The 26,796-nt window shown below is 42.1% G+C and overlaps 2 protein-coding genes across 7 annotated transcripts in view; both read left to right on the plus strand.

Moving 5' to 3' along the window:
* Positions 1 to 10,087: 10,087 nt before the first annotated feature.
* The window catches only part of POC1B (POC1 centriolar protein B), a 95,645-nt gene continuing 78,936 nt past the window's right edge, over positions 10,088 to 26,796 (plus strand). For 2 of the 6 annotated variants that reach the window (XM_037885384.2, XM_043546359.1), the window contains exons 1-6: positions 10,095 to 10,322; positions 11,541 to 11,625; positions 18,669 to 18,840; positions 19,690 to 19,869; positions 21,243 to 21,350; positions 23,562 to 23,677. In XM_037885384.2, coding sequence (XP_037741312.1) covers positions 10,308 to 10,322; positions 11,541 to 11,625; positions 18,669 to 18,840; positions 19,690 to 19,869; positions 21,243 to 21,350; positions 23,562 to 23,677 — 676 coding nt within the window. In that variant the 5' untranslated portion in view covers positions 10,095 to 10,307. Of the gene's footprint in view, positions 10,323 to 11,011; positions 11,409 to 11,540; positions 11,626 to 18,646; positions 18,841 to 19,689; positions 19,870 to 21,242; positions 21,351 to 23,561; positions 23,678 to 26,796 lie in introns of those variants that run through there. The other 4 variants (XM_037885378.2, XM_043546356.1, XM_037885395.2 and 1 more) reach the window with 4 other exon arrangements.
* Positions 12,101 to 17,174, plus strand: LOC102937411 (polypeptide N-acetylgalactosaminyltransferase 4). Its single transcript, XM_043546349.1, has 2 exons — positions 12,101 to 16,019; positions 16,131 to 17,174. The coding sequence occupies exon 1, from the start codon at positions 12,362 to 12,364 to the stop codon at positions 14,111 to 14,113; it is 1,752 nt and encodes a 583-aa protein (XP_043402284.1). The 5' UTR covers positions 12,101 to 12,361; the 3' UTR covers positions 14,114 to 16,019; positions 16,131 to 17,174.

Raw genomic sequence — 26,796 nt, forward strand, 5'->3', positions numbered from 1 at the left:
ATTTCCAAAAATAAATGTTCAGGGAGCTCCCTTTAAATCAGGGGTGGGCAAACTTTTTGGCCCGAGGGCACATCGGGGTGTGAAACTGTATCGAGGGCTGGGAAGGCTGTGCCTCCCTAAACAGCCTGGCCCCTGCCCCCTATCCGCCCCCTATCCGCCCCCCTCAGAACTTCCCACCCATCCAACCCCCGCCCCCCGCTCCTTGTCCCCTGACCACTCCCTCCCGGGACCCCCACCCCTAACCGCCCCCCCACCCCCTATGTAATCCCCCCCGCTCCCCATCCTGCGTGGGAGGGGGGGCAATGGGGAAAGGGCCGGGGGCTAGCCTCCCGGGCCAGGAGCTCAGGGGCCAGGCAGGATGGTCCCATGGGCTAGATGTGGCCTGCGGGCCGTAGTTTGCCCACCTCTGCTTTAAATAGTATGTTCTGACCTTTTCAAAACATGGAAATCTCATTTCCTGTTCCATACTGATGTTTATAGGAGTCTTTTAGGCAGAACCAGGAGCAACAGCAAATGTTCAGAAGCACACCTTCTTCTCCCTCCCCTTCATCTCTGCATACACGTACCTGCTTTTTTTCAGTTTCAGCTCTTCTGCTGTTGAACACCCTTTCATGGGGCCTGGCCAGAAGAGGCACATGAGCAATGCAAGAGAAAATAGAGAAACTGCACTGACAGCACTTTATGTACAGTCAAAGCAAGAAAACAAACTGGGGGTGGAGGAGAAAATTTAACTTTTTTTTTAATAAAAATCTCAAATATTACAAGTAATACTACTACATGCAATTTCAAATGGAAACTTTGTTTTTTAAAATAAAACATCAGCTTGAAGTCAATCTCCAGTACCATATCAGAAGATAATGAGAGGAAATAAGAGATATTTCTTTTAACAGACTAAGGCCCTCAGTGAGGTTGCAGGAACGCACATGAATCTGCCCACGTGGTGCTCACTGCAGGATTGGAGCCTAAACTTTGCAAATGGAGGAGAAAGAGTGGTGGAGGAGAATTGTGCAGGGGAATGGCCTGAATTTTACTGTGGTGTGTAAGCTAACCATGAGCTAGAAATGATACTGGCATGTCTGGCATATTTAAAAATATCTGGAATGACCCATGCTCTGATACCTGTATTCAATTCTATATGCAGAAGCCAGAGGATGAGAGGCAGGAGAGGGAGCAAGAGCCAGGGACTTGAGGGTATACAGTAGTAGGGGAACTAGCATAAGAGCTGGGAATAAGGGAGAGGGGGCCAGAGGTCTATAACCATGAGTGCACAGTCCCCTCTAGAACCTGGAACTGAACCCAGGAGTCTTGAATGTCTGCATTTCTTTGTCAGCAAACAGCTCTGAAACTCACTAGCAAAGTGTGTTGCACTCCCTCTTGTGCCTATCCACATACTCAACCTACTACTGCAACCAGTTACTCTGTTAAAACTATGCTGTGATCAAAAGGTCTGACCCCTGCTGAGACCCAAGTTGGGGGTCAATATGGTCCCACGTAATAGGATTTCTGATATTTCAATTTTGTTTTAAAAATTAGGGAACTACAGTAAAAAAAAAATCTATAAAAATATCAATAAGGTTGCAAAGTAAAACACTCAAGCTAGGAAAGGACTGACTTAAGGTTTCTTCTGCAACTTTAATTTAGCCACCTTGTGGATATGTATTATAGTAGTCTTTAATTACATGAAAAATATGTGATCAGTAATTAACATTTTTTATCCTACTGTATATGCATAACGTGGCAAAATGTAAGGTTGCACAGGCACCCTTAGTTCTGTTCTTTCCTAACTTGAGTGTGTGACTTTGCAACCTTTTCATGTAGCATCGTTTTTTGAATGTTTATATATAAAATACAGTTTTTCCTAGGGATGTCAGCCATTAAAACAATGCTTTTGTTCCCAACCTTGGGAAAAGACATTTTTTAATTGGTGACTCTCTCATTCACAATGATGAGGATTTTCATGTTGGACTAACACTTCTAGCAAAAAAGAACCATTTTCACTCAGTACCTGAGGCCCTTCCACACAGCTACTGGAGTGACTGCCAAATGAAACATAGTATTTTGATGCTATTTTTTGAGGCATCATTTATTACTGCCATCGAAGCTGTGCAATAACTTGGTACAGTAGATGGCACTTTTGTATCACAGAAGAATCATTCTGAACCTTAAAAGGACATAGGCAAATATGAGAATTTACAGAATTATTACAAATTTTGTTACCAATAATCTCTGATTACTTTTTTTTTAAATGAGAGGGGAACAAATATTTTCATTTTTTATTATGTATATTTGCCAGCTCTTTGTGTATAACTTTAGTTTAACTTACTATCATGCACTGCTTTGGGGGAGCTCACCTGCACGTTCAAGGCCCTAGACCTTGAAAGAGAGTTTTTTACCAGTAAGAGGCAGAGCTCCTGCTGTTTCTGAATTTTGGGCCCAGTGTCTCTTTCTGGAAGCAATGAGAACTGACTGGGGAGCCCCCTATCTGCCCAAACCCCTCAACTCTGATAGGACTACAGAATCTGTCCCTTTCCCCCTTACTCCCACCTTGTGCAGAAAGCTAAGGACTTCATTTTTTATTCTACAGACATTTGCACTGGGAGGCTGAGGGAACCCATTTCTTCACTGCTCAGAACATACTCCTCCTTGCTCCTCACTGGATTGGGGAACTATCTCGGACATCCATGCAGGAGAAAGGGAAGGGCAGCCCTTTTTCATCTTCAGTCTTTCTTCTCGGCTATCCTTCTATTTCCTCTTCCAAAATCCTCCAGTCCCTCTACCCAACGCCTAATAATCTTCAACCCCAAAGGTTTCAAATTTACACCTATGATGGTCCACCACTCTGCCTCCCATGATCTCACTTTGCTTTATGACCCCTTTGTCCCTCATGTTTTCCCTATTTTCTTTTGCTCTGCTTCTCCCAGGGCTCCTGGGTCAATCCAGACCTCTTCCATATCTCCACAATCCCCCGCCTTGCCCAATCTCCCTCGCCTACACCTTCTGTTACCCATCTATTCACAAAAATGATCACCTCCATCCCAAAGGCTTTGTCTCCCAAGTGCCCCTGTACCTGTTCATCCATGCTTTGCCCCTCCCTAAGGCTTCCTCCTCTCCAGCTTACCCACTGTATCTGTCCCTCAAGGGGAAAGGAGAAGTAGCTGCGGCCTGCTGGCAGGCCCGCATCTGGGACTCCACTCTCAAATCTGCACAGCTCATTCTCTACTCAGGCAGGTTCCTAACTCTGCCCTATTGTGACACAGAGCTAGCTGGAAAGGGAAGAGGCGCTCAGGTAGGGAAAGAGTTGAGCTGGCTGTGAACAAGTGTTCACTTCTTAAACCCCCTGCCTGCCTACCAGGTGGAGGGGGAGAGAAAGGGAGGGAAGACAGAGGCAAGCCAAGAGACACCATTGCTGCTGCCTCAAGTCTACTGAGATGCTTAGTTTCAGAGTAGCCGCCGTGTTAGTCTGTATCCGCAAAAAGAACAGGAGTACTTGTGGCACCTTAGAGACTAACAAATTTATTTGAGCATAAACTTTCGTGGGCTAAAACCCACTTCATCGGATGCATGCAGTGGAAAATACGGTAGGAAGATATATATATATATATACACACACACACAGAGAACATGAAACAATGGGTGTTATCATACACACTATAACTAGAGTGATCAGCTAAGGTGAGCTATTACGGGGGGAGGGGGGGACCTTTTGTAGTGATAATCAAGATGGGCCATTTCCAGCAGTTGACAAGAACATGTGAGGAACAGTGTGTGTGGGGGGGAATTTTGTTTATTTCCCCCCCCCTACTGTTCCTCACATTTTCTTATCAAGTGCTGGAAATGGCCCATCTTGATTAACACTACAAAAGGTTTTTTTTCTCTCCTGCTAATAATAGCTCACCTTAACTGAAAAGGAGTACTTGTGGCACCTTAGAGACTAACCAGTTTATTTGAGCATGAGCTTTCGTGAGCTACAGCTCACTTCATCGGATGCATAGCATATCGTGGAAACTGCAGAAGACATTATATACACACAGAGACCATGAAACAAAACTTCCTCCCACCTCACTCCCCCGCTGGCAACAGCTTATCTAAAGTGATCCTCAAGTAGAGCCATTTCCAGCACAAATCCAGGTTTTCTCACCCTCCCCCCCTCACACACACATACAAACTCACTCTCCTGCTGGCAACAGCCCATCCCCCTTTGAAACCCCTCTTTATAATGCGCATGATAATCAAGGTGGGTCACCTCCAGCACTAATCCAGGTTTTCTCACCCCCCCCCCTTTTTTTTTTTTTTTCCAAAAACCACACACACAAACTCATTCTCCTGCTGGCAACAGCTCATCTTACAATGTGCACAGCAATAATCCAAGTTTAACCAGAACGTCTTGGGGGGGGTTTTGCAGGAAAAAAACAAGGGGAGACAGGCTACCTTGCATAATGACTTAGCCACTCCCAGTCTCTATTCAAGCCCAAATTAATAGTATCCAATTTGCAAATGAATTCCAATTCAGCAGTTTCTCGCTGGAGTCTGGATTTGAAGTTTTTTTGCTTTAAGATAGCGACCCTCATGTCTGTGATTGCGTGACCAGAGAGATTGAAGTGTTCTCCGACTGGTTTATGAATGTTATAATTCTTGACATCTGATTTGTGTCCATTTATTCTTTTACGTAGAGACTGTCCAGTTTGACCAATGTACATGGCAGAGGGGCATTGCTGGCACATGATGGCATATATCACATTGGTGGATGTGCAGGTGAACGAGCCTCTGATAGTGTGGCTGATGTTGTTAGGCCCTGTGATGGTGTCCCCTGAATAGATATGTGGGCACAGTTGGCAACGGGCTTTGTTGCAAGGATAGGTTCCTGGGCTAGTGGTTCTGTTGTGTGGTATGTGGTTGTTGGTGAGTATTCGCTTCCGGTTGGGGGGCTGTCTGTAGGCAAGGACTGGCCTTTCTCCCAAGATTTGTGAGAGTGTTGGGTCATCCTTCAGGATAGGTTGTAGATCCTTAATAATGCGTTGGAGGGGTTTTAGTTGGGGGCTGAAGGTGACGGCTAGTGGCGTTCTGTTATTTTCTTTGTTAGGCCTGTCCTGTAGTAGGTGACTTCTGGGAACTCTTCTGGCTCTATCAATCTGTTTCTTCACTTCCGCAGGTGGGTATTGTAGTTGTAAGAATGCTTGATAGAGATCTTGTAGGTGTTTGTCTCTGTCTGAGGGGTTGGAGCAAATGCGGTTGTATCGCAGAGCTTGGCTGTAGACGATGGATCGTGTGGTGTGGTCAGGGTGAAAGCTGGAGGCATGTAGGTAGGAATAGCGGTCAGTAGGTTTCTGGTATAGGGTGGTGTTGATGTGACCATCGTTTATTAGCACTGTAGTGTCCAGGAAGTGGATCTCTTGTGTGGACTGGACCAGGCTGAGGTTGATGGTGGGATGGAAATTGTTGAAATCATGGTGGAATTCCTCAAGGGCTTCTTTTCCATGGGTCCAGATGATGAAGATGTCATCAATATAGCGCAAGTAAAGTAGGGGCGTTAGGGGACGAGAGCTGAGGAAGCGTTGTTCTAAATCAGCCATAAAAATGTTGGCATACTGTGGGGCCATGCGGGTACCCATAGCAGTGCCGCTGATCTGAAGGTATACATTGTCCCCAAATGTAAAATAGTTATGGGTAAGGACAAAGTCACAAAGTTCAGCCACCAGGTTAGCCGTGACATTATCGGGGATAGTGTTCTTGATGGCTTGTAGTCCATCTTTGTGTGGAATGTTGGTGTAGAGGGCTTCTACATCCATAGTGGCCAGGATGGTGTTATCAGGAAGATCACCAATGGATTGTAGAACACTTCAATCTCTCTGGTCACGCAATCACAGACATGAGGGTCGCTATCTTAAAGCAAAAAAACTTGTTGCCAGCGGGGGAGTGAGGTGGGAGGAAGTTTTGTTTCATGGTCTCTGTGTGTATATAATGTCTTCTGCAGTTTCCACGATATGCTATGCATCCGATGAAGTGAGCTGTAGCTCACGAAAGCTCATGCTCAAATAAACTGGTTAGTCTCTAAGGTGCCACAAGTACTCCTTTTCTTTTTACGAATACAGACTAACACGGCTGTTACTCTGAAACCTGTCACCTTAACTGATCACTCTCGTTATAGTGTGTATGTTTCATGTTCCCATTGTTTCATGTTCTCTGTGTGTGATAGCTCAGTGGTTTGAGCATTGGCCTGCTAAACCCAGGGTTGTGAGCTCAATCCTTGAGGGGGCCATTTGGGATATGGGGCAAAAATTGGGGATTGGTCCTGCTTTGAGCAGGGGGTTGACTAGATGACCTCCTGAGGTCCCTTCCAACTCTGATATTCTATGATATATATTTTCCACTGCATGCATCCAATGAAGTGGGTTTTAGCCCATGAAAGCTTATGCTCAAATAAATTTGTTAGTCTCTAAGGTGCCACAAGTACTTCTGTTCTTTTTGAGATGCTTAGCTAATCAATAGCCTGCATACAGGGGGTGGTGATGTTTTGTGAAGCACATATTGTAGTTATGGGTAAATGCAGGTAAACAGAGTTTACCCACTATTTATTTTGAGGAACATTGAGAGTTTGCATTGTTAGTCTACCCACTTCTTTTTTTACCACTACACCACTGGGGAGGCCTGCAACAGCCATTCTCCTCTGCTATTTCTCTTCCTTTCTCAACTGAAATTTAGGAGGTGAGAGGACAGAGCCTCATTGCTGAGCAGTAGAACACAATAATTTCCCAGTTCTTGAGAAGGAAGACTCTTCCCTCTACTGCTTAAGACCCCTACCTCTGTTTCCTAGTCATATTCATAGCTTCCAAGTTTTATGCAGATCCATGTAACATTTTATGTAAATTACCTCATGAAATAATTTGCACATAACTGTAAATTTCAGTTTAAGGCCAATAAACCCTGCAGCGATCAGAGACTGGGGTAAGACATGGAGCTGCACAAAACTTGGCAGGTGGGTGGAGGCTAAAGGGTGTTGGGTGGGGGGAGGGGAGAAGGTGAAGGGAGAATTGTTAAGGGACAATGCCAGGACTACTAGCTTTGATTTTTGCTTCTCCTTTAGCTACCCTACAAAAGTGCTTTGGACCAGGACAGGAAAAGGCCTGTGATCCCAGGCAATCAAAAGAACTCAGGTAGGTTTAAAAGGGAACATTCGACCGAGGACAGCTGTTTAGGGGAAACAGATTGAGACATGTGATACTCCACTAAGGGTGCCTGAAGAAGTTAGTTCTGCCTAGGATACAATCAGGGGATGGGAATGGAAATGGAAGCTTTTAAGTAAAATCAATAATGTACACGTCTTAAAATCCTTTTTTCCCCTTTTAACTGCTTTGTTCCTACTATTAAAACAAACAATATTTTGGTTTTAAGAAGGCTGTCTCATTGTATACAACCAACTACAGCCTGCCTAAGGGAAGGACTGTGCAGGTACTCAAACACTGTCAGCCCCGCAGGGCAAGCCTGTTTTATAGACCAGGCTTTGAGCTTCTGTACACTGTGGGGAATGCAGTCAAAGACCAAAAGTGCCAGCTAGTCGCATAACCATGACACCAAGATTTTCAAAAGTGACTAATGATTTTTAGTATCCAACTGGGGACACCTTTTAAAGGAGCCAGGTTTTCAGAGGAGAGGTGATCGGCCCTTTCTAACAATTTGGACCTCTGAAGGTCTCAAGTTAAATACTCAGAATTACTAGGAAAATCAAAAGCTTCTGAAAATCTTGGCCTTTGGTATCTTCTGCTCTCCCCACAACCACTCACCTCTCAAAGCCCACCAAGGTCAACAAATTGAAAGAAACATGAAGTTTATAGACCAAACCATTTTAGAGATATAAGCCAAAATTTAAATTTCCAGACTAGATGAGATGTAGTATGTGAAATTTGAGGACGATTAACTTTTTTCGGGGGAAGCTGTGTGGGAGGGAGAAGGAATTTAAAATCAGGCTTGTAATTGAAAGCTAGCCCAAACTATGCAGTGGTTACTGCCGATGAAGTGAGCTGTAGCTCACGAAAGCTTATGCTCAAATAAATTGGTTAGTCTCTAAGGTGCCACAAGTACTCCTTTTCTTTTTACTCCATAATAAGCTCACCTTATCTGTCTCTCCCAAAATATCAAAGAATAACAAATAATGTGGTTTTTAGAGAGAGCTTCTAACTAAAATTCTCAGTGACTTATGAAAGTTTGCCAAACCTGTTTACGTAAGCCACAAAGATTTCATAAATGTTTACTATGAAAATAAGATTCATAAAATGACCAATAGAAAACTACGTGCAACCCAAGCTCCTCATAAATCTTGCCCTTTTCCTGGTCCCTAGCCTTCCCATATCCTGGCAGCACAATTTTAAGCCCCATCTCACCCTTTGCCTATTCGTTATCAAATGCTCAAGGTGCAACACCTCCTCCTTTTAGCGTTGATTCATTTCTTCTGTTGTGGAATCACCTTAATAACAGCCACCAGTTCCAATTACTTAAATAAAGCAATAATATTTGACATAGAAAATACAGAAAAGTAAATAGTATAGAACAAAAGAATACTAAGCTATCCTATATTAAATTACCTTTTCTATAAGTGTTTTCTCCTTTCCTTGAGATCAGTAAGTAGTCTCCTTCATGATTGCTTTATTTGGGGTTTATCCGTTTCTTCCTGTCTGGCTTTAAGGAATGCAACATCTGGGAGAAGGAATTTTTGTGATCTGATTCAGTCCATACCCCATTAATGATGGCTAAACAAATTTTGGATTCTGCCCATTTTCAGCCATTTTTATACATATTTTTATGGCAAGAATCAGTAGCTAGCACTGTTACCTGTAGGTTTAATGTTTCTCTTATTGGACAAGTACTGTTCAGTCTTGAAGAAATGCTGCTACTATTAGTTTTGCAATGGTTTTTTGGGAGGAGCTGTTGCAAGCAGCAGGAAAGTTCGATCTATCTCCGTGTCTCTAACTAGTCAATTTTGGGGTTAGAGTTTCTCCCTGGGTATTGGTGAAAGAAGGGGTTGCTTGTGTGCTGCTTGACTGCCTTTGTGGTGTAAATTGGTCTTAGAGGAGGGCATATAAATCCTCTATTACTGTAATTTCTGATCACCTCAATCTTCGACGTACTGATTTCATACGGTGTAAATTAAAATAAGTTACCCCATTTAAAATACTTAGATTCTGCATTACTGATTTCTTCTATAAGGGGAAACCAACATGGAAGTCCCTGAAATCTGCTACTGCACATCACATTCCCTAACTCTGTGGAATTCATTCAGCATCATACTTCTTCAAGTAGAAGTAGTCTTAGCAGAACTCAATTTTTAAAATTTTGGTAAATAATGTAGGTTTAATTTTAAGCATTTTTTTTTTAAAAAAAACCTAATTGAATTAAATGTTCACAGTTGTGGGAAGTTATGAGGGAGGACAATTATTTAATGACAATGAACAGTGAGATTTTAAAAGTTAGAGCTTTCTAACCGTTCAAACACAAACTGTCCATACCACCTGTTTAAAAAGTACAAAGTGACTAGCCTTCAGCTAAACTCGTGTCCTCAAGCAGCATTTTGCTTACTTTGTCTGTCCTACGTTTTGATGGGGGCAGATGAATGTATTTTTTTGAACCCTGTGTGTGAAATTTAAATTCACTGACATTTGCCCACATTTACCATACAAATCTCATCCTTCCAAGCCCGGCTAGGAGCCCCCAGCCCAGCCCCAAAGGAGAGTGAGTCCCTTCCCCCCCGCAACTCCCCCTCCACAACACGGATGTAGCATGGCTGACATGAGGGGGATTTGAGTCTAACTCTCCCTGACTCCTAAGGCGCTAGAAACGAAGGTGGCTCCCCCACTCCACGGGCGGCGGGTCAGCAGCTCAAGCATCGTTGCGAGGTCAGTCCCGCTGGACCCGTGCTGCTGAGGCAGAGGCGCCCGCGCTCTGGCGGGGTCGGAGGCAGGCCAGGCGCTGAGCTGCACGCAGGCCTCTCTGGGGGCGTGGTCCCTGACTGGAGGGGGGGGGGGCTGCGCAGAATGGGACATGGACGCTCATGGTAACCAAGCAACTGGGGGTGGGGCTCACTGTTTCTTTAAGGGCGAATCGAGTGCCTATCGCATGGATGCGGCTCTAAGCTCGGCGCCGCGCTCACAGGGGTGGATGGGGCCCTCGGCAAGGCAGGGGCTACGGCTGGGGTCGAATTCGGGGCTCGGCTAGTCGGGTCTGGAGCGCGGGGGTTTTGACTGCGCCGTGGGGCGGCCGCTGGCGCTGCAGGGCAGGGGATCGCAGCGCCTGGAGCGGGCGCGCTGGGCCCCTGTCCTATGGCGTCTGTGCTGGTAAGGGAGCGGGCGTGCCTGGGGGAGACGCTGCCCGCCGAGCCCCGCTCCTGGGGCAGAGGAAAGGGAGGGACCCGAGGGAACCCCGGGCAGCCGCCCGCCAGGCCCCGAACTGATGAGCGTGTCTCCAGCCGGGCACCGACCGGCGGAGCCGCCTGGGGTCCGCGCCTTCTGGCCCTGCCCCATGCGCTGCCCCTTCTCCACCGGGACCTGCTTGTCTCGGGCCGAGCTCTGGGTTCAAGTTGCCCCCCGGGGCGTGCGAGCCAGCGCCGCGGCGTTAGAGCACGTAACCCGGCCACCCGCCGCTCCCAGGGGAGGTGACAAGCCCCGCTAGTGCCCCGTGTTTTCCTCTACTCCTGCTGTTACCGCTAAGGGCAGCTCTCAGCTGTCACGGTGATGGGCGTCTGGGCAGATCGGTGATGGACGCTCCTCAGTGAGCGAACTGGCCACCTGGAAGGGAGCCTGGAGCCCAAAGATAACGGGGGACAGCTTGTCACAGCTCGCTCTGCCAAGGGAAAACCTCTGCCCTTGAAACAGGGAGGGCGAAAAGCGTCCAACAGTAACCAAACCAAAACACATTCAGAACGCCCGTTCACTTTGATTTGTCAGAGGAGAGTTACAGTCCCTTAAAGGGGAGCAGGAGGGTGGCCTTGCATATGATTTGCTATATCAGTCCTGTTTGTTGCACGGCATTTTTTACTGCCATCCAGGGCCAGATTCCACATGGGCAGCGGGTTGTTGTTCCGGAACATCTGTGCTATAATTGGGACATTCTGTAGGGCCTGTCTTCTCGGGATTTTTCTCCATGTCAACGTCTAGAGACCAGCACCTGTGCCTGGGCTTCTCTTGGCTGTCACCGCACTTCTCCGAGTAATGCAACCTTGAGCAGCGTTCTAGCTTTTAGGATGCTTTGCAATACTCTCCTCCCCCACTATTATAATAATGAAAGTAAGTTTTATTCTGGGCCACCGCGCTGCTGCTTTCCCAGAATCTTTCAATTGTATCTCAGAGAAGCTACCGCCTTTCAATATTAATCTCGGTGTGATCATAACATGGGGAGTTCCGGGTTGACAGAACAAATATCAGGTGATGACACAAAACTCAGTTCTCAAATATTACAGGTTTCAGAGTAGCAGCTGTGTTAGTCTGTATCCGCAAAAAGAAGAGGAATACTTGTGGCACCTTAGAGACTAACCAATTTATTAACTTCTTCTCCAGGAGGATCCTATCTTAATTCGTCCCTTTAAAGGCCATAAAGCTGCAGTCACAGGCGTTGACTTCAGCCCGAGCACCACGGCACTTGGTGAGTTTGTTACCTCTGTAGCGCGTTAGAGTTGCAGGCTTGTGCTGAACGCTTTGTGTAGGATCCAGACGCCCAGGTCCTGCAACGGGACTGTACTCAAGGAGGAGGGAGGATACAGTGCCGCTGGAGCGCACGGAGGGGGAGGAGCTAGAGGATGGCTACAGGTGGGTGGCCCCTACAGGTTGTCGCTTGGGCAGGAGGCGGTGTTTGCTTTCCAGGATGACTGAGGAAAGTTTCTCAGCGGCTTCCGGAGAAGCGTGCTCGTGCGGCTCCGAGTCTAGCTCCGGTCCCCGGCGGGTGGGGCCGGCGGAGGCGGGGCTGGCGCACAGGGCTGGGAGGGGGGGAGGCGTTTCTCTGTGTCGGACGGGCCAAGGGCTCCCTGCCCCTTTTTTAAGCGACAACTTTTTGAGCAAACCACGGGGCGGAGGGAGAGTGCCCGGGGGTGGGGTTTGTCCCGGGGACAGAGAGGAGGAAGTAAGGCACGAGAGAGCTGGGGCGGGGGCGCTCTGCACAGGAGGCGGGGAGCGGGCGGGCAGCAGCTTCGTTGTTTTTGTGCTGCTCCGCATCCCCGCTCCGGACGATATCCGGGAAGAAGAGGACCTGCCGCAACCCAGCCGACCCCTCCCCAGCAGCCTGGGCCCGGAACTGCTGCCCCCCCGCGGCTCCCGGCCGTGCCACGAAGGGGAAGAGCGCTGCAATAACTTACAGCTCTCCCTGCCCGTTTTAATCGCTTGCAATGAGGATCCATCTGGCCAGAAGATGGACTTGGCTTGGCAGAAGCTGCCTGTTGCTTGGCCTCTTGATGGTTGCCTACTTCGTAGTGGAGCTGTGTGTTTCTACCTTCCATGCCTCCTTCACCGGAGACAGCGTCACCAATGGGAGATGGGAGAGGCACTTTTCTGACAGACCAGAAAAAGCAGAGGATTTGGCTCGTCCAGTTTATGAAAAATCCCCTCCTGATTCTTCTGCGCTAGGAGAATGGGGTAAGGCCTCTCGTCCACAGTTGACACCTGAGGAAAAGAAACTAGAAGAAGAGCTGATTGAAAAATATGCAATTAATATTTATTTGAGTGACAAAATATCTCTGCATCGTCACATACAGGACAATCGAATGTATGAATGTAAAGCCAAATCTTACAACTATAGAAAACTTCCAACTACATCCGTTATAATTGCTTTCTATAATGAAGCTTGGTCAACCTTACTGCGGACAATTCACAGCGTTCTTGAAACATCTCCTGCAGTACTTCTAAAAGAGATTATACTAGTGGATGACTTGAGCGATAAAATATATCTGAAGGCTGAACTTGAAAAGTACATTAGTAACCTGAAAAGAGTTCGTTTGATAAGAACCAGCAAACGAGAAGGACTGGTTCGTGCACGCTTAATTGGAGCTACCTTTGCTACTGGTGATGTCCTCACATTCCTAGACTGTCATTGTGAGTGTAACTCTGGTTGGCTGGAACCACTTTTACAGAGGATTGTTGAGAATGAGACTGTGATCATTTGTCCTGTTATAGATACCATTGATTGGAATACATTTGAATTCTATATGCAGACGGGGGAGCCCATGATTGGGGGATTTGACTGGCGATTGACATTTCAGTGGCATTCTGTACCTGAACACGAACGTCAAAGATGGAAATCTAAAACTGACCCCATTAGATCCCCAACTATGGCTGGTGGGCTATTTGCTGTTAGTAAGAAATATTTTGAGTATCTTGGTACATATGACACAGGGATGGATGTCTGGGGTGGGGAGAATTTAGAACTATCATTTAGGGTGTGGCAGTGTGGCGGCACGTTGGAGATCCATCCTTGTTCCCATGTAGGCCATGTGTTTCCAAAGCGGGCTCCATATGCAAGGCCAAATTTCCTTCAGAACACGGCACGTGCTGCTGAAGTGTGGATGGATGAGTATAAAGAACATTTTTACAATAGAAATCCTCCAGCAAGAAAAGAAAATTATGGTGATATTTCTGAAAGAAAACTACTAAGAGAGCGTTTGAAATGTAAGAGTTTTGACTGGTATTTGAAAAATATTTTTTCCAACTTACATGTACCAGAGGATCGTCCAGGCTGGCATGGAGCTATCCACAGTATGGGAATATCATCAGAATGTCTAGACTACAATTCACCTGAACATAATCCTACTGGGACTCATGTGTCTCTCTTTGGATGTCATGGTCAAGGAGGCAATCAGTTCTTTGAATATACATCGAGTAAAGAAATTAGGTTTAACTCTGTGACTGAATTGTGTGCTGAAGTCCCTGAGCAAAAGGATTTCATTGGCATGAGGAACTGCCCAAAAGATAGATCCCCTATCCCAGAAAATATCATATGGCATTTTAAAGAGGATGGGACTATTTATCATCCTCATTCAGGAAAGTGCCTTAGTGCTTATCGTACTTCTGAGGGTCGGCCTGATGTGCAAATGAGGACTTGTAATGCTGCAGATAAAAATCAAATTTGGAAGTTTGAGAAATAAAATGGCCATTGATGATAGTTATTATCTGAAGAACTTCAGAGTAAATTAGTGGCTGGCTATGATTTGATACATGAATTTCCTCTGAGAGCCTTCCCTGTAGTAGTTTAGGAACTGAATCTCCTATGCTGAAGTGTACGAAAGTGGGTTGGCAAATACTGGGAATTAATGTTTAAAAGTGCCTTTTTGTACTGACTTAAGGTTTTTATTTTTGTAGGGTCTTGATTCATTATTGCTCACATTTCAGTTTATATTTTAGTTTTAGGAAAAACATGACTTGTTTTAGACCTGAAGAGTTCTTACATCAAGTGAAAGAAAATCTGTGTTACTTTAGATTAAGGTTAAGAATTTAAATCTAGAGAAGTTAAGGTTCTCACAGCAATGTTTACTTAGCTATATTGCAGATATGTATTATGACATAAATTCACAGAATAAATAATACAGTAGTACGTGGCTGAGTTAACATTGGTGTTGGAAGTAGAACCTTAATCCTTAGTACGTTGTATAATCATCCAGGTGTTTACTTTATTGGGGATCTGCCAACTCCTAAGGGTTTTGAAGAGGTCATATTATTTTTAAAGGAATGAAAGTTTCTATTGCCTAACTACGTGGAAGACAGGAAACATTAGGACTGGCCATGCTTCATTCCTTAATTCATATCCCCCTCCACATGTGAACACCTCTTCAGTCTTGCCCTAGTTCCTGAAAGCAATTTGATTCTTCAACACCTGCCCCGCCCGCCCTAATGCTAGAGGTAGTGGAACTAGAAAGATGGGCTAGCAGTATGAGAATGTTGGCCAGGTGGAGGTTGGGGGGTGGGAAGGGGATGGTTAGGGGTGGGAGACTATTGAGTGTGTGTGGCCGGCGAGCCCAAAATAGTGGGTAAGAACCTGGTGTATTTATCTTGAGTGTGAGAGAGAAAAGGGTGGGTGTCATGTTGACATTTGTCTCTCATCTTTGAATTCTCAGAACTAGTATGCACATTCTGAGTGCTCTAAGCAGTAGCTAGCACTCAATTTCTGGACATTTTATATCCTCAGCACTACCATTATGTTTACATAGTCTTTTGCATTCTTTCTTGTTTTTTTTTTCATATATGTAATATTTTATATACCAGTATGTTAGGAGGTAAAGTAAAGAGGTGCTTGTGTGGATAACAACATTAAGGCAGTGGTTCTCCACCTATTTACTGTTGTGGGCTGCATATGCAGCTCTCTATGTGTTATGTGGGCCACATTCACTCAATATGTATATGGCCTGTGTGGCCCTGAGGATGTCATATGGGCTGCAACTGTGTACTGATTGGACCTGCAGGCTGCAGGTTGAGAACCATTGCACTAAGGTGTTTGTTTAAATGTGTGACCATAGATAGGATGATCAAATAAAGTTTCTTAGGTGTGTGATCATTGGATTGCATATTCTAGAAAAAGTACAATGCCAGTACCAAGTGTTTTGGGGCCTCTACATGATTCTTCTAGGCACTGGCTTAAGCTTTGGCAAACCCAGGGGTTTTTTTTCGTTCTGTATTCGTCTTGTGCTGTCTATCAGTAGCCACCAGATACCAAATCTTGATCTTGGACTGACAGCTCTTACCTTCAGATAGAGAGCCACAAATTAGTGACAGAAAGTGAGCATAAAAATCTGGGGAAGGTCTAGTGGGTTATAGTAGGTGGTGTTGGTTCATTACTCCAGGGCTAGGCAGAAGGGAAAGGAGATGGCTGTTTGGAGGGAGAAAGTGGGGTCGTAAAAGGGCTAGGGACTTTCTAGAAATAATGAGGCAAGAAGGAAAAGGATGTGTGTTCAGAGGTATTTCTTAGAATTTGTGAAGGATTGGAGGGAGGAAGGGAAAGAAGTGACCAGCAAGCTGGGGCAAGAGTTGCTAGGATGGAAGGGTGACTAGATGAGTAAGGTTTCAGAGCAGCAGCCATGTTAGTCTGTATTCGCAAAAAGAAAAGGAGTACTTGTGGCACCTTAGTCTCTAAGATGCCACAAGTACTCCTTTTCTTTTTAGATGAGGAAGATTCTGGATTAGGGGTGTAGTGCAGGGCCATACTAAAAATGATTGCCACTATGTGGCGCTGGGCATTATAAGTCTCTGTAATTTATTTTAACATGACTAATTTGAAATCTGATTTGTATAAATTGATACAGAATAAGGGAATTGTCACATTATATTGATCAGCAAGGCAGTCCTTTGCACATTCCACCAAACCTGACGTGCCAAGGAATACCTCTGCATTCCTCTGTAGACCTACTACTTTGAGAGACTACAGCCCATGACATGCTGAAAGAGCAAGCTTTATATGGTCATATGCATTTGTGAAAGCCTTACCATAAATAAATTTGTTTCAGCATGCACACTTCCAAACGAATTCATGCTTGCATAGGCATCTACCTTGTATGCCATGCATACTTACTGTATTGAGGGAAATGAAGTACTGTGCATGCAGACTATGCAATTTTTATTCAATTCTAACATTTATTATTTTTTAAAAACCTAGCAAACAGTGTGTTCCTTTTGGAGAACTATTTTATGAATTGGAAATTTAAAAATAACTTGTTGGGCTGTCTGAGCAGAAAATAAGAATGAACAAGTTTCTTAAATATTACACTTTTTTCAAGGCACTTATAACTGACAAACCATTCAAGAGAACTTTCTTATCCCATATTTCAGGTTTTTTAAACAGAAAAATAAGGCTAAGAATGTAACACTTCTGCCCAATAGGAGCAATTTTTATAATATTATAAAGATCTGATAATAGGAACTTGGAAATGGCAATCTCAACCATAATTGAAGCATTGCTACTGTAATCTTTTAATTCTGTGTACAGATTTCTGGAAAATCTGATACTCTGCAAAACAAAGGTATAAATATATCTATTTTTAATTCTATCAGTTTTATGAGAATTTTGGGGAAAATAAAATTACTGTATGTGGATTTTAAACTACTGATTTTAAATGATAAAAGGAACTATGTAAATTTAACATTGATTAAATGTAAGCTTTTTGTTGTTGTTGTTTTTGAAAAACAGTAATAAAAATGACAAATGAATGTTGGTTAGTTTTCTGGCTTTTGTTTTGTTTTTGATCTTTGCCACTTATATTAGTGCCCACTACATTTAGAATGAACTCCAGTATTTTGGCATTTTATAAAGGTTAATAATAATAAATCTCTTTTGCTTAAAACCCAACGAAGATTCTGAATTTAAGCAGCCTCTCCATCCCTTTGGCAGAAATTTATTTTTCATCAAATAGAAACTCTTTAGAATTACTGTTGTATATGTATTTGCCATTGTAACTAATGATGAGAGAATATTTGATAGAGGCGTAGTTGTGTTAATGTTCCCATTTGATTTAAATATTTAAGTCCATCTACACTGTAATTCCTATTTTACTGGTTGACCTGGTTACAGCAAGGTAGCCTCATGATATAGTTGAGCATTAAGTAGATGGGACCAAATCGTGTTTTAACTGTCTAACAGTTCTACAAAAGGTCAAAGCTGTAGTACAGTTCAGTCCTACTAAATCTTGTTAACAATATCAGCTCTGCTGTGGAGTTCGGGAGGACTGGGTTGGAGTACAGTAGGAGTTCCACTCTCGATGGAACCTTACTATCTTTGGTAGACACATGATCAATATGGCCAATTATTTTTATTCTGAATTTGGCAGTACTGAGGGGTGGGAGAAGAGCCTATGTAGTTCTAGAAGTAAGTCCAGATGTCTTTATTTACTGCCAAGGAAGTATCCTTGATTGAAGGCTATTTTACTAATAATTGCAGCCCAGAAATGTATAAACCTGGTGTTTGCATAACTATCATTCCATTGTTGGATGTGCAAGTCTTTGATTCATATGCAGAAAAACAAAATATGTAAGGAAAAATCTATTCTTAATTTCTGTTCCTATTGCCTGTATCATTAGATACTTAAGTAAAACTGTGGTTATAATGTTGTTTTCTGTACATAGACAAGAATCAACAATGTTATGACGTGAGGTTTGTGCACAGTCAAGTTTTTGCCCTCTTAAAACATCGTTATTGTTGTAGTGTAGGCGGGTACTTAATTAGAACCATGTTCAAACATGAAAGGTGTTCACATATCTCCTGTGGGCAGTGCATACACCAGACCTGCTCATGTTATAAACTGTTTTTACAAAAGTAGTCTATGGACCAACTTACTGTGTTTAAAGGCTATAACATGGCAATGTATCATGCCTATATAAAGACCAGACGGCATTATACCACATTAGGAATTTATCATTAACAATTGTTAATTAACTATCATTAACAATCTATTAATTTTTAATATGGAAGTCAAATGACACAAAATGCTTACAAAAACAATGACTGCTGATTTTGTCAATGCCACTTAATTTATTATTAAGCATTAGCATTAACAATTGTTAACGATAGATAGGAATTTAAGGTACTGTCACCAGTTAAGTATGTAACTATAATACATGTGTATTTTAAATTTGAGCGGTTATCGGAGTTCTTATTATTTCAAGTGATCTAGTTGTTTGCTTTTAACAGAAAATAGCTTTCAAATTATTTCTTGCCAGCCTCATCTTCTTTGGATAGGTTTCTTATGATATGGAATTTGAGGCCACAGTCCAGAGCTTTCAGATTTGTGGGTCATGTGGAAGCTGTGACCAGTGTACAGTTTTCACCAGATGGACACCTCATGGCATCTGCTTCTCAGGATCGGACTGTTAGACTATGGATTCCCTGTATGTGAGTACAGTATAACTGAAGTATATTGGTTATATTTTATGATACTGCAATACCAATATCGGAGAAACTTCAGATCTGTAGATTATTGCCCCCTTTCCAAACATCAGGTCGACCTGAGGGATAATGGGAGTCTGGGGCAGCTGGAAGCAAGGTTCTTCATTCTCCTTGGTTTCTCTGCTGTTCTATAAGAGTACAGAAATTAGGAAGCCTTAGCTCAAGGCAGTCAAGCATGAGTGGGTGGCAGGAGGAGGAAGGCCTAAATTCATGTGGCAGTGTTTTCTTTCAAACTCAAAGGATACATTTACTTAAATGGGAGTTGTATGGCTAAAATCCAGTGCAACAGTTTGCAATTTGGGGGTAAGTGATGAAAGAAGCCAAGACAGCAACTTTTATTCATTCAATCAAAATTTGTCTGTTCCTTTAGAGAAAAATGGTAGTGATTTTGAACAAAAAATATTTTAAAGACATTTTACAGTATTGAGGCTAGTGTTTACCTTCATTCTTAAGATTGTTAGATTATTACAGTATATTAAAATATTTTTATTTCATTAATTAAATCTTCTGAACTAAGTAACAAGGCAAATGCTGGCAAGGCAAAGTACTTTTATATTTTAGAGTTAGTCGTCTAGATAAATAAACTTCTAATAGATCAGAAAACTCGGTTTTTCAAAATATCTGTGTGGCTTTGTCTAAAGCCCGTAATCAAGATTTACCAAGAGAGATTGTTCTTGTGTATAGGTGTATTCAGGGAAGAATTAATTTTGATCTTTTAATCAGTGTCAGATTATTATTGAGTTTTATATCCTCTATAAGGTTAATATTATGGAAAATGTTAATGTATTTTTTCAGTCATGGAGAATCTTCAGCCCTGAAAGCGCATACTGCACCTGTCCGTAGTGTGAACTTCTCACATGATGGCCAGTTCCTAGTTACAGCGTCCAATGACAAATCAGTAAAAGTATGGAGTGTTCACCATCAGCGCCTTTTGCTTTCCTTATCCCAGCACACACACTGGGTTCGCTGTGCCAAGTGAGTGTTGTGGTGTTGTATTCTTTCATAGTGAGTTTGTAAAGGAGAAACATTATATGCCAATTTCCTTGTTTAGAACTTTAAACAAGGCATTTTATTTTCCAGAGGCTGAACAAGCATGCAGAAAAATGTGTAAATGGTAGAAAGCTGTTAAATGTGAATCATGTATCATAAGAAGAAAAGGAATACTTGTGGCACCTTAGAGACTAACCAATTTATTTGAGCATAAGCTTTTGTGAGCTATAACTCACTTGCATCTGATGAAGTGAGCTGTAGCTCACGAAAGCTTATGCTCAAATAAAATGGTTAGTCTCTAAGGTGCCACAAGTACTCCTTTTTCTTTTTGCGAATACAGACTAACACGGCTGTTACTCTGAAATATATCATAAGGTATATTATTAAAATGACACAAGTTTAGTGCTATCGGTCCAGATTTTTAAAGGTGTTGCTGAGCTCAGCGTACAATGCCTAACTGATTTAGAAGCCAAAATCCCATTGCCAGTAGCTGGAATTTGGGTTCCTAAGTGCCTAAATCCCCTTTGAAAATGAAATTTAGCCTTCTAAATTAGTTAGGCTTTGTACATCGAGCTCAGCATGCCTAAATACCTTTAAATATCTGGGCTGAAATACTTAAATATATCTAGTTGTTCATTTATCACTATACATGAAAAATATTGAAAAAAAAATAGATATGGGAATTTTTTTGAAGAAAAAGTAAGACTTACTGTATTTTATCCTGGTTTTCCTATATTCTGTATGTATTCAAAAAGAGAAGTAATGAGTACTGGAGAAACTAGACTAATAAGTTTGACTTTGACTAATCTCATTTTTTTTCTTATTTTTAAAAGCAATTTTTCATTAATCAATCTGGGAGAGTTAGGGTAATTATTGAAGTATCATTGTTAGTTTAGAAAGACTTACCTAATGAAAATTCCCAAGCATGTGTATGTTTAATACTATTAAAATATTCATGGTAGAGAAAGCCTTAGTTTAAAATTTAAATGCAGAGTTCTAGGATGACCCTCTGTTTCCATTCACTTGTAACTTTTCTGTCAATTTTTCCTTTAGAGCTGAAACTTTCATACTTGGATTCGGCCTACAGGTCATTCTTCCACCCAGTTCAGCTGTGTGGGTGTTTAAAAAATATATTTTAGTTTTTAGATTTCAAGGGCAGAAAAGGTTTTTTTTTATAAATGGTATGGGAAGGGGTAATCTTTTCTGCCTAGTTTTGCAAACTTTGTTTCTCAGTAAGTATAACGCCTTTAAACTGAGATTGTCCTAGAAAATACCTTTTACTATTTACTATTCAGTTATCTGTATTACTGAATATTTGATACTACTTCTTAAATAGAAACCTTTTTTATACTTTACAGATTTTCACCTGATGGAAGATTGATAGCATCTTGCAGTGAGGATAAAACTGTTAAAATCTGGGATGCAGCAAATAAAGTATGCATTGATAGCTTTACAGACTATAAAGGGTAAGTGCCATGCAACAGAAGAATGCAGAAGTTTATTTACTATGATATGAAGTTCATCTTTTGTGCTGTCTTAAATCAAATTTCACCAACATCTCTATGCAGTATTTGAAAATAGATGCAAACTTTTCTACCAGCAGATGGAAATCAAAGAAATGCAAAGATTTTTTTATTTTTAAGAAGCCAGTTGGCTGTCTAATTGTGCCCATCTGTTTTTCTGTCTCCAGGAGATGAGACCAAACCTGTCTTGAGAGGATGGCTGGGTTAGACTTCTGACTACTTTTATCTTTGAATTTTTCCCCAATACTTTCCTTTCTGTTGATTTAGAGTAGGATGTTTTGTTAGTGAAGAATTCTCAATTTTTCCCCTCATACTCATTAATATTCTGCAAGCTACAGTGTGGAAAGTACTTTGGTACCTTCTTTAGTTGTGGAAAGTACTTTGGTTTCATATTGTCCCATATTCTTGTAAACATAAACGAGTCAGAGCTTTTGGGATGCATGGAACCTCCTGGAAGATAAGCCCAATATATGCACTTTATTAGTTTCACTAGTGCTATGCTATCTCTCTCCACCTTTTGTCTGAGCTGAAAAGCACTTCAATTTTACTATTTTTTTAAAAAGGTTCCAGAGGTGATCCTAGCAGTTACAGGCTTGTAAGCCTAACTTCAGTACCACACAAATTGGTTGAAATTATAATAAAGAACAGAATTATCAGATACATTGGAGAACAAAATATGTTGGAAAGTCAACAAGGCTTTTGTAAAGGGAAAGCATGCCTAACCAATCTATTAAAATTCTTTGAGGGGGGTCAACAAGCATGTGGACAAGAGTGATCCAGTGGATATAGTGTACTTTGACATTCCGAAAGCCTTTGACAAGATCCCTCACCAAAAGCTCTTAAGTAAAGTAAGCAGTCATGGGATAAGAGGAAAGGTCCTCTCTTGGATCAGTAACTGATTAAAAGACAGGAGAAAAAAAGTGTAGGAATAAATGGTCAGTTTTCACAGTGGAGAGAGGTAAATAGCAGTGTCCCCCAGGGATCTGTACTGGGACCAGTACTGTTCATCATATTCATAAATGATTTTGAAAACGGTGAACAGTCAGCTGGCTAGGTTTGCAGATGATACAAAATTAGTCAAGATACTTATGTCCAAAGCTGACTGCGAAGAATTACAAAGGGATCTCACAAAACTGGATGACTGGGCAACAAAATGGCAGATGAAAATCAATGTTGATAAATGCAAAATAATGCACGTGGGAAAACATAATCCAAACTATACATGCAAAATGATGAGCTCTAAATTACGGTAGCTATTGCCACTCAAGAAAGAGATCGTGGAGTCATAGTGGATAGCGTTCTGAAAACATCTGCTCAGTGTGCAGTGGAAGTTTAAAAAAAAAAAAAAAAGCTAACAATGTTAGGAACAATTAGGTAAGAGATAGATAATAAGATAGAAAATATCATAATAGCACTGTATAAATCTGTGGTATGCCTACACCTGGAACACTGCATGCAGTTCTGATTGTGCCATCTCAAAAAGGATATATTAGAATTGGAAAAAGTACAGAGAAAGGCAACAAAAATGATTGGGGGTAAGGAACAGCTTCCATATGAGGAGAGACTAGGACTAGTCATCTTAGAAAAGAGACAACTAACGGAGAATATGATAGAGGTCTATAAAATCATGAATGGTGTGGAGACAGTGAATAGGGGAGTGTTATTTATCCCTTCACATAACACAAGAACCAGGGGTCACTCAATGAAATTAATAGAAGTTTTAAACACATGGAAGTGCTTCTTCACACAATGTACAGTCAATCTGTGGAACTCATTGCCAGGGGATGTTGTAAAAGCCAAAAGTAGAACTAGGTTGAAAAAAGAATTAGATATATTCATGGAGGATAGGTCCATCAATGGTTCTCAGCCAAGGTGGTCAGGGACGCAACCCCATGCTCTGGGTGTCCCAAACTTCTAACGGCCAGAAGTTGGGAGTAGATGATGGCATGGATCACTTGATGATTGATCTGTTCTGTTCATTCCCTCTGGAGCTTCTGGCGCTGGCCACGGTTGGAAAACAGGATACTGGACTAGATAGATCATTCATCTGACCCAGTATGGCTATTCTTGTGGTCTTATTAATTCTCTTGAATTATAGATATTGCTGTTAAAAGAGCAATACTCATTAAATCTATTTTCATAATTTCCATCTAGGTTTGCAAACTATGTTGATTTCAATCCAAGTGGTACATGTGTAGTTTCTGCAGGTTCTAATCATACAGTGAAGCTCTGGGATATTCGAATGAACAAGTTACTGCAGCATTACCAAGGTAAAAGCTTACATAGCTCATGGTAACTAAACCTGATTACTTAATTCTTTTATAATTATATTATATTATAAATTAAATTATATTATAATTTCTTTAAAATGGAAGCAATAAAATGTCTTGTAACTTTAAGAAATATTACCTTAACTATCCTTTATTTTAGTGCACACCTTGATTTCATTTTATTCTGCTGAGAATACTTTTCCTTTTCATTCTGCTAATTCTCCTTGAGAGAAGAAGGATGAAATTATGCACAAAATGGAATTATAAAGTGGCCGAACAAGGTTGATTTCATTCAGTTTAACAGTTGACTTGTGAGGTTTTCTTGGCAGGAAATCCCATTGCCTCTTGGATTTGAAGACAGATGCTGTTTTCTAGTTTTTAATGCCAAATCTTCTACCTGGCCATTGTGAAAGTGACATATGAGCTAGACTCCTCAATAACATAACAAACAGCTACAATAACTCCTCGCTTAATGTTGTAGTTATGTTTTTGAAAAATGCTATTTTAAGTGAAACAATGGTAAGCGAATCCAATTTCCCCATAAGGATTAATGTAAATAGGCGGGGTTAGGTTCCAGGGAAATGTTTTTCACCAGGCAAAATACGTTTATACACACACACACACACACACACACACACACACACACACACACAGTATAAGTTTTAAACAAACAATTTAATACTGTACACAGCAATTATGATTGTAATTGTATGGTTGAGGTGGTGGAGTCAGAAGGTGGAAGAGGATAGGATATTTCCCAGGGAATGCCTTGCTGCTAAATTATGAAGTAGCACTCGACTGACCCCTCAAGGGTTAACACATTGTTAATGTAGCCTCACACTCTACAAGGCAGCACAAATGGTGGTAGGAGACACAATAGATGCATGGCAGTGGCTGCAAACATTCCCTGCAGAAACACAATGTGATGGTGAACCCATGCTATCCCACTGGAGTGTACCACTCCCTCCACTTTCCAAAGTGCAGGGGAGGTGCATCTCTGTGTGAGTCAGAGACATACACTCTGTGTGTGTGTGTGTGAGAGAGAGAGAGACACGCTGTGTGTGTGTGAGAGATACGCAAGCATTGCCCCTTTAAGTATGCTGACTCCACTCTAAGTACACTGCCTTTTTAAGTAGATCAGCAAGTTGAGACACCACCTGCTGCCAGCAAGCTCCCTCCGTCCTGTGCCCTGTTGTGTCCGTCTTCCTTTTGCACAACTCTGTTAATGAACTTCTTGAATGCAATGTGTTCATCTTTGGTGGCTTCTCGTATGTCCAGAACTTTCATTCCTTTAATTGATATGCTCATTAGTTCATTCACATGATCAGGCAGAAGGCGACTTCTTTTAGAACACAAAATTCTATTCAATGATGAAAAAGAATGCTCAACTGTAGCTGTTGTGACTGGGAGTAGCAAGAGATGAATTCCCACTTCTTTCATCCCAGGAAACCTAGCATAAAGATCTGGTCTAGCCACGAGTGACGATCAAATAGGAGTTGAAGTCAAATCTTCATTAATTCGTCGTATGATATTCCACTCTGTGTTCAAATTCTCTGTTCTGTCCTGAGCACATGACTTTGCTGGTAGTGCCTCACTCCACTCAACTGTTGGTGTATTATAGGACAGAGATCTGTAAAAGCTACGTAGAGGTTGAGTAGAATCTAGAAGTCACTGTTGTAAACAATTATATAAAGATTTTTAAGAATCAAGTCTATGTACTTTTTCAGATGTCTTAACAAACATTTCTTGGTCTCTTCACTTAAGGATTCAATATAAATGCCTTCATTAGTCAACTTCTGGACTGAAGTCTTTGCTTCTTCCAGTATTTTTTCAATGGATAGCTCTCTGATCCAAATGTAGCTTCTATTGCTGGACACAGATCTACTACTGTTGTAGCAGATGCCTGGATGGCATTGTTTAATGACCCAAGTGGTTTCAACAGTAGACGTACAAGAGAGAGAATGGCAATAGTCTTTTCTGAATGTAGTTGCAAAAGTAATCCACCAGCCTCACTACTTAGATCCATCCCATCTTGGTAGATACTTGCCAAAGCCGGTAATCTTCTATGTTTTCTAAGATATTCAGTCTTTTTGGACTCTTGCTGAAAAAAAAACATAATGAAGACATTAAATTTATAGTTTTCTAATGTCTTTTGAAGAGTCTGCAGCTCATACTAGTGCTAGTTGGAGTAGATGGCCTGTGCAGTGTGTATAGGAGAGATTAGGGTTACACTTTTCTCTGAGCAAAGCTTGTACTCCACCATGTCTTCCAGAGAAGTTTGCAGCTCCATCAAATGCACAAGCAGCCATCTGTTTGGGGTCCAATTGACAAGCATGTAACTCTTCTAAGATGTGGGTTGTCACAGATGCAGCCAATCTGTCTTCTATAATTTGAACATCTAGAAATGCATCTACTGGCCTACCATTGGCATCAAGATAACGTACACAATAACTTGAGGCCCATTTGCATCAGTGCATTCATCAGCCATTTATGGAAATTTTTTGAATGTGGTGAGAGAACTCTTCACTTTTTCAACTGTTGAGTCTTTCACTGTTGCACCACATGCTGGTAGCCAGTCAGTTGAGTTTCTTGCAGAAAGATAGTGAGCATTTGCTGGTCTTGTTCGGAACCAGTGTTCAACTTCAGGATGAACAAGTGACAATGCACTTAACATTGGCCTCCAGTTTGTAGTGTGTGGTATCTCTTGCTTAAATAGAAAGTATGATGCCACAGCCATGTTTGTTCGCATGAACTGTGTTGTGTCTCCAGCATTCTTAACAGCCTCATTTACTCTCACCGGTGTTGTCTTTGGTCAGTGGAGACTCAGACTTCAGAGGTGCTTTCACATGAATTCACCTCCCAGGTGGGGGGCAAGAAGGCACCTTGCTCATTTCTCCAGCTGCTCGCTGTTCGCTCTGGCCACTGTTGTTCGTTGTGCCACCGTTCACTCCATCACTTGTTGCCAATGGCCCTGCGCTGTCTCCTTCTGCTGCCACCTGCCACTGTGACCTCTGTGAGTTGGTATCTTGAGGTTCCACACAGCTCGCAGTGATTTCAGCTGAGCTCTCAGTGGAGGAACCTTGCTGCTAGTGCAGACTGGGCCATCTCTTCCACAGAAA

The sequence above is a fragment of the Chelonia mydas genome, chromosome 1 (assembly GCF_015237465.2).
Source record: "Chelonia mydas isolate rCheMyd1 chromosome 1, rCheMyd1.pri.v2, whole genome shotgun sequence".
In the NCBI taxonomy this organism is placed as follows: Eukaryota; Metazoa; Chordata; order Testudines; family Cheloniidae; genus Chelonia; species Chelonia mydas.

Coding starts and splice junctions, on each gene's coding strand:
- LOC102937411 (XM_043546349.1), top strand. CDS start 12,362: ATGAGGATCCATCTGGCCAGAAGATGGACTTGGCTTGGCAGAAGCTGC.